This window comes from Myotis nattereri (genome assembly GCF_964212035.1).
Source record: "Myotis nattereri genome assembly, chromosome: 7".
Lineage (NCBI taxonomy): Eukaryota > Metazoa > Chordata > Mammalia > Chiroptera > Vespertilionidae > Myotis > Myotis nattereri.
In genome coordinates, this window is record NC_138082.1 from 87,211,112 (window position 1) to 87,218,093 (window position 6,982).

At 62.0% G+C, this 6,982-nt stretch overlaps 1 protein-coding gene across 4 annotated transcripts; it reads right to left on the bottom strand.

Moving 5' to 3' along the window:
- Positions 1-3,366: 3,366 nt before the first annotated feature.
- On the bottom strand, positions 3,367-6,361 carry TEX51 (testis expressed 51). Of its 4 annotated transcripts, none has more exons than XM_081096120.1 (8): positions 6,054-6,361; positions 5,875-5,949; positions 5,571-5,660; positions 5,343-5,360; positions 5,181-5,264; positions 4,062-4,137; positions 3,942-3,978; positions 3,367-3,524 (listed from the first exon to the last, which is right to left on the bottom strand). In XM_081096120.1, the coding sequence occupies exons 1-8, from the start codon at positions 6,244-6,246 to the stop codon at positions 3,414-3,416; spliced, it is 684 nt and encodes a 227-aa protein (XP_080952246.1). In that variant the 5' UTR covers positions 6,247-6,361; the 3' UTR covers positions 3,367-3,413. The 4 variants fall into 4 exon arrangements, with proteins under 4 accessions (XP_080952246.1, XP_080952244.1, XP_080952243.1 ...); XM_081096118.1 differs by having other exon boundaries at positions 3,367-3,521; positions 5,343-5,387; XM_081096117.1 differs by having other exon boundaries at positions 5,343-5,387.
- Positions 6,362-6,982: the final 621 nt, after the last annotated feature.

Consider the following 6,982-nt stretch of genomic DNA (forward strand, 5'->3'; position numbering starts at 1 on the left):
CTATGTGGGTCAGGAACGCCGCTATTTATTTCCCTGACATACAAATCTCTGATACATTGCATCTCAGATGCTTTGCTTGATTTCTTGGCCCAACGCCCTGTGCTGTGAACAACAGGCCGACATCTCGGGATGCCGGAGGAACAGGCGCTGTGGGTTGACTTTTCTGCACCTGTGTACTTTCGGGGACTTGGACCCCTCACATTGTCGCAGCAAGCTAGTCCCCCAGCCTGTGTCCTCAGAGCAGAGGGACTACAGGAAGCTCTGCTGGCCTCTCCACACCAGGAGCCTCTCAGCCCACCTGTGCCCACGCCTGCGGCAGACTGAGGGCTCTCCCAGGAGGGGGAGTGCTGGGGACCCCGCTCCCCGCAGAGCTCGCCTCGCCCGCCCGGCCGGGCTGTGGGGTGTGGGACTGCCTCTCCTGGTGTCTAAAACCAGCTTTTCATTTTGTTCTGCTCTTTTGATTTATTTTATTTTGAGTTGCCCTTGGTGAGAGCCTTGTCTGCTATGGGCCTCTCTGTCCTAGTTGAAAGCAGAAGGCCTCCAGAGCTTATATTTGGACGCAACATTTCTTAGTTTTTCCACTCCAGCAGAACACCATCTACTTTTCATAAAAAGATGCCTGCAAATAAAAAATCTGTTGATAAGAGATACACACAGACATACACACTCATACTTCATATACACTATACCCGTGATTTCCTACTTTTACTGCACGCATCAAAAACCTTGCTCTGGATATTTTTGAAGTAATGGTCCAAGTCCACATTGAAACACAAGCAGGAAACCGCCACCGCCCTACGTCCTGTGGTAAAGGCCTTCGAGACACGCAGAGAGAACGGGTCTCCTGGGCCCGTGAGCACCGCCGCTGGGCTCTGGCCCAGGCCCTCCAAGGGGCTCTGAGGATGTCCTCGCCATGTGTCACAGCTGTGTCCTTGGAGTGTGTCTGCTTCCCCCAGCGCCTCCATCTGCAGACCCTTCCCCGGCGCTGTGAGGAGGAGGGTGGAGCTGGGTGGGAGGCACCTCAGCTCCCAGCACAGGGAGCCGTGTCCGCCCCACCCACCGTCCTTCCCTCCCCATATCTGTCTCCCTTCCTGGATCAGGGCTGTCTCCGCAAAACCTCCCACTGCCTCTCCTGTCCGGCTCCCTTTGGGCCTGCACGGGCTTGGGAGCCTCCGTGGACCTGACCTGCCACCGCCCTCACCTGGCCTCTCCCTGGGCCATACCACGGTTCTGGAAGTTGCATGATCCCATCAATGTCACTCCTGCTTCCACGCCTCTGCAAGCCTGAGCCCATCATAAAACACTTCTCCCTTCCTGCCTCTGTCTCTCCCACTTGCAGACGCTGCCTCAGGGAGGCCTTCTGGGATCCCTGGCTGGGTGAGCTGGAGGTCCCCGTGGAGTTCCCTGCCCAGGTTGCTGTTTATGGTTTGTTCGAATCGCACTTCAGTCGCCTGGAGTCCTTCTGCCCCAGCCCCAGGAGTGGCCCTACTGTGGGATGTGCTGTGAGAGCCAGCCGCTTCCCGCCACAGGGCGGGCACTGGCAGGCCTGAGGAGGCCAGAGGCCTGGGCTCAGGAGCGGGGCTCCGCTGAAGCAGGATTGCAGAGGCTTGCAGTGGGGGAAGGAAATTGTATGTGGGTCCGCAGCACAGGCAAGTCTGGGATGGCAGATATGACCCCAGGGCTTCAGGGTCAGGACGCACCCTGGGGAAAGCATGGCATCCGCCTGTGTTCAGATGGGGATACTGAGGTGCAGAGGGAACCCAGAACATTAGAATCTGAGCCAGGAATGGAGTCCAGGTTCTGGACTCAGATCTGCTTTTCTTTGGCACCAGGAGCCAACCTGCTCTCAGGGCCCTGGGCCTGCTTGCACTCGGGGCTGTAGAGGTCCTGTTTAGTCCCAGAGAGCCTGGCCGAGGCTGGAGGCCTGCAGCATCAGTGGGGAGGGCGCAGGGCTGAGCGAAGGGCCAGAGTGGGGCCTTGGGGACACGGTTCCGTTCAACCTGGAAGCCTTGGGAGCCGACAGAATAGGACATGGAAGGAGATGGAGCAGGCGGAGGCCAAGCTTGTGGAGGGCCAGGAGGGAGATGGAGCAGGAGGGATATGGAGCAGGAGGGAGATGGAGCAGGAGGTGGCCAAGCTTGTGGAGGGCCAGGAGGGAGATGGAGCAGGAGGGATATGGAGCAGGAGGGAGATGGAGCAGGAGGTGGCCAAGCTTGTGGAGGGCCAGGAGGGAGATGGAGCAGGAGGGAGATGGAGCAGGAGGGAGATGGAGCAGGAGGGAGATGGAGCAGGAGGGAGATGGTGCAGGAGGGAGATGGAGCAGGAGGGAGATGGAGCAGGAGGGAGATGGAGGAGGAGGGAGATGGAGCAGGAGGGCCAGGAGGGAGATGGAGCAGGAGGGAGATGGTGCAGGAGGGAGATGGAGCAGGAGGGAGATGGAGCAGGAGGGAGATGGAGGAGGAGGGAGATGGAGGAGGAGGGAGATGGAGCAGGAGGGCCAGGAGGGAGATGGAGCAGGAGGGAGATGGTGCAGGAGGGAGATGGAGCAGGAGGGAGATGGTGCAGGAGGGAGATGGAGCAGGAGGGAGATGGAGCAGGAGGGAGATGGAGGAGGAGGGAGATGGAGGAGGAGGGAGATGGAGCAGGAGGGCCAGGAGGGAGATGGAGCAGGAGGGAGATGGAGCAGGAGGGAGATGGTGCAGGAGGGAGATGGAGCAGGAGGGAGATGGAGCAGGAGGGAGATGGAGGAGGAGGGAGATGGAGGAGGAGGGAGATGGAGCAGGAGGGCCAGGAGGGAGATGGAGCAGGAGGGAGATGGTGCAGGAGGGAGATGGAGCAGGAGGGAGATGGAGGAGGAGGGAGATGGAGCAGGAGGGAGATGGAGGAGGAGGGAGATGGAGCAGGAGAGCCAGGAGGAAGATGGTGTAGGAGGCAGCCAAGCCTGAGGAGGGCTGGGAAACGCCCTGCCGGCAGCACAGTGGCCCAGGTGGACATGTTGGCCAGGCCCCCGGGCAAACACAGCTGGGTGTGGTTTGGAGTCTGTTTCGTGGTGTTCTTAACCAGCCACTGGTCTGAGTGCACCATCAGCTGGCCTCCCTCTGTCCTCCCCCCCTCCCTCCACCTGCAGCCACTGGGACCCCTGGGGAGACACAGGCCAACCCTGGGCTCATCTCTGGTGTTGTTATCAGGTGAGCTGGGTGAGCCCATGGAGCTACGACTGTGGGAACAGGGCAGCGGACGGTGCTCATGGAGTGGGAGGGTGGTGGGCAGCGGCGGGGAGGGACAGTCCCTGCGGACCGCCTGGGGGTGTCCATTGTGCTGCATTTGCCGGGTCCCAGCAGGAAGCAAGGAGTGCAGGAATCAGAACACGGGGGGAGTTTAATGAAGGACTTTACAAGGCACAAGCTCCTGCCTCAGAACCCAGAGCTGTCACCTTGCCACGCAGGGGGTCCGGGGAGGTGGCTTCCTGGCAGCGCGGGGGACCCCTGCTCACCTCTGGGGACAAGCAGCCTGCTGGGTCCCTGCTGAGAGCAATGCACCGGGTTTGCACCCCGACCTCCATGGCCCTCACCTGTCCTCAATGAGGGCCAGGCACCCCGATAAACGGTGCTTCTGAGGGCGCAGGGGCAGCGGGGCAGGGTGTGTCCAGGGAGGGGCTATAGCAGCTGTGGGGAGAGGGCACCTGCTGGATCAGGTGGGAGCCTGGGAGCTTTGCTGCCTCTGTGCCCTGGCCCTGGCCCGGTGTGTCTGTCTGCTCACACTGGGTGGGGTTGGGGGTGGGGGTGGGGTGGGGGACGAATGGGTCCCAGCCCTGATTCCCCTCTGCTCTGGGTGCCAGGCCCTTGGGTCAGAGTTGGAGCCTCCAGCCATGCTCCCCCGAGGGCAGGCCCAGCATCCCATCCTCGGGAGCCCTAGAGCCGAGCAGGGGTGTCCTCCAGTACCTCTTCTGCCTGCTTCTTGTGCCAGAAAATGTACCATCTGGGCCAGGGAACAGGTGGAAATGGGTCAGTCCAGGAGCAACGGGTCTGCTTTGGGGATGCGGGGCTTGGGGAGTCACTCACCCAACTCCAGCGACGACTGCCAGGGCCAGAGTAACGCAGAGGCTCCCGGCCCACAGGAGAGTCTGCTGGGTCCAGCCTGGGGGAAGGGAGGGGGGGTGACAGAGGGGCCAGGGGTTTGGGGAGCAGTCATGGTGTCTTGGCTCAGAGAGAAAGCCACCCTCTTTCCTTGCTTCATTCACCGGCTCAGTCAATTGTCTGCAACTACTTACTGAGCACCAACTGTGTGCCCAGCAAACTCCAAGATGAATGAGGCATGGCCCCTGCTCTCCAGGAGGGAGACAAGCAAGCAACTGCATGTGGCGTCCAAGGGAAGCAGGACAGAATGGGGCCCAGGGGCAGGAATCTGAGGAGGCTGACGAGCCAGCCCAGGGGGCTGGAGCTGATCAGGGAAGGTTTCTTAGGAAACAGGAGTTCTGGCTGACTTTGAAAGACAAGTGGGAAGGCAGTCCAGGCCAAGGGCACAGAATGTTCAAGGACAGAAATCTAAAGCTGGCCAGTGTGGCTGGGAGCCCGGAGCTAGAGGGTGAGCAGGGGTGGCTCACACAGGGCCCCCGAGGATGGTGGACTTTATGGGGGGGATTGGGAGCTACTGAAAGTTAAATACAGGGAGTGTCATTGGCAGCTTTTCTCTTGAGAAAAAGTTCTTTGATTGCTGAGTAAGCTGTGACCGGAGGGTGTTGTCATACTGCGGGTGAGAGGTGAGGAGGCCTGGAGGAGAGGGTGGGTGTTGGAATGAAAATATGGCAACACATTCAAAAATTATTTCCTAAGACTTGATGGTTCCATGACTGGGTAAGGGGGAGGGCGATTTCTGGTTCAGGGGTTGAGCTCTTAGAGCGAGGCCGTTTGCTAAGAGAGCCCGCAAGGGGAGAGCAGATCTGGGGGTGGAGAGGGTGTGGGCCTGTCAGCCTGCTGGCTTTGTGGCCGAGGGAGGCGTCCAGAGACAGGTGGCTGTGTGGTTCTGCAGCGGGCCATGTGGAGCTGAGACATCTCGGAGGTGCCACCTTCAGGGTGACAATGGAGAGCAAGCGCAGGGCCGGACAGAAGTGCAGGCGAGGAAGAGACAACAGGGAAGAGGGGAGCGGGGTGGGGGTGGGGTGGGGTGCTGAAGCCACTGACCTGGGCAGAGGGTGGGGTCTCTGCAGGTGAGGAGGTGTGCTCTGCAGTTGACACAGTTGATGACCTCCAGTTTAAAGGGCAGGTCTGCGAGAGGGGGGGCAGGAGCCTTAGCAAGGGTGGGGTACCCCTCACCCAGGCCCAGGCCGGGTCCCCAGTACTCACCACAGGAGGTGTTGCAGGCTGCCCGAGGGTGAGATGGTGGAGAAGCTGAGGTGCCAGGGAGGCAGGCAGAGCCAGGAGGGGTGGGGTGTGAGCGGGAAGTGGGGCTGGGAGGTGTGGACAGGCACCCGGGAGGGGGCAGGGATGGGGGGGGGGGCGCGACTGGACTCTGCTCCCAGCCTCAGGGCTGAGGCAGGCGAAGGGCTGGGCGCGGCGGGGAGCCCCTCTCACCCTGCTCCTGCAGCTCCTCGGAAGCCCTGCTCAGCCTCTCAGCAAACAGCTGCTTCTGGACGTGCATCTCGCTCAGGAGCGACGGTCTGTCTGGGCGCGTGGGAGGGAGGGAAGGGGCGCAGGCCGCCTGCGTCTCAGAGCAGGTCCACCTCGCAGCCCAAGACTGCGGATGCCTCCCGGCTTCTCCATCATGGACTCCAGAGGGACGCCCCCGACGGCGGCTGTGCCCACCCTCAGCACACCTCCCTCCCAGGACAGTGGGTCTTCCGGGGCGGCCTGGGCCTGGGACACGCGGCCTCCTCACCGGCGCGGAACTTCCCAATGGCTGTGTCGATGTGAGCGAAGAGCGCGGCCGCTTCCCGCTCCAGCTGCTCCCGCCCTGGATGGGACACGCCAGGAAGGAAGTCAGGGGCGTGAGCGCGCGGCCCAGGCGCAGGGCCAGCCTTGACCGGTCTCCGGTCTCGGCCATGCGACGCGCCTCACCCAGGTAGCCGGGCTCCAGGACGGGCGCCCGCAGCAGCAGGGAGCGGAGGCTGCGGGAGAGCTCCCGGGGCGGCCCGGGGCCCCACAGCACCCGCAGGTCATAGTCCAGGAGCAGGGGCAGCTCCGGCCAGCAGCGGAGGCAGCTCCCCGCGCCCGCGGCGGGCAGAAGGCAGCCCAGCAGGACCAGCAGCATCTCGGGGGCCTCCCTCTGCTTCCCGCCGCCCCCAGTTCCACAGGGAACACCGGCGCCCGGTCTCCCTGGAAACCGCGTCCTCTTTGCGAACAAAGGTAAATTCCGACGGTAAGGCGAGGGCCAGGCGAGGGCAGCCGCGGCCAGCACCAGGCTTTGCTGCCAGACAGGGGCCTCTGAGGATGCCCATCTGGAGGTTTCTGTGCTGCTCCAGGCTGCTCAGCTCTCCTGGTGGCGTTTGCCACGCGTGAGATGGCCTCCCAGGCTGGAATGGGAGTCAGAGAGAGCAGCAGGGAGCGAGGGCGAGGCGTGCAGGAGTCCGAGGCCCTTTTCCACGCTGGAGAGCTCAGCCACGGGGCAGCCTGCGGGCAGGCACCTTTGTCATGATGCGTGTGCACTGGCAGCAGCCTTGCAGTGGCCCAGAGAGAGGGGCCCAGACAGCTCCCCCCAGCACAGTGGAGGCAGCCAGACACTCAGCCAGGGCGTGAGCTCAGTGAGCAGCGTCTTCGGGGTAGCAGTTCTGATGTGCCATATGCATTGAAGAAAAGCCAACACCTTCCTCTTCAGTGAAGAGAAAGCTGGTGGGATCCTGTCACTGCCCAGCTGGCCAGCTTTGCCCTTCCATGCCAGGCTTCCACCCAGCTTCTGAGCACCTCGGGCTGGATTATGGGCAACTGAAAGCTACCAGGTGTTTGAGGAATACTGCTAATGTGAACAAGAGACAAAAACTATAGCAAAA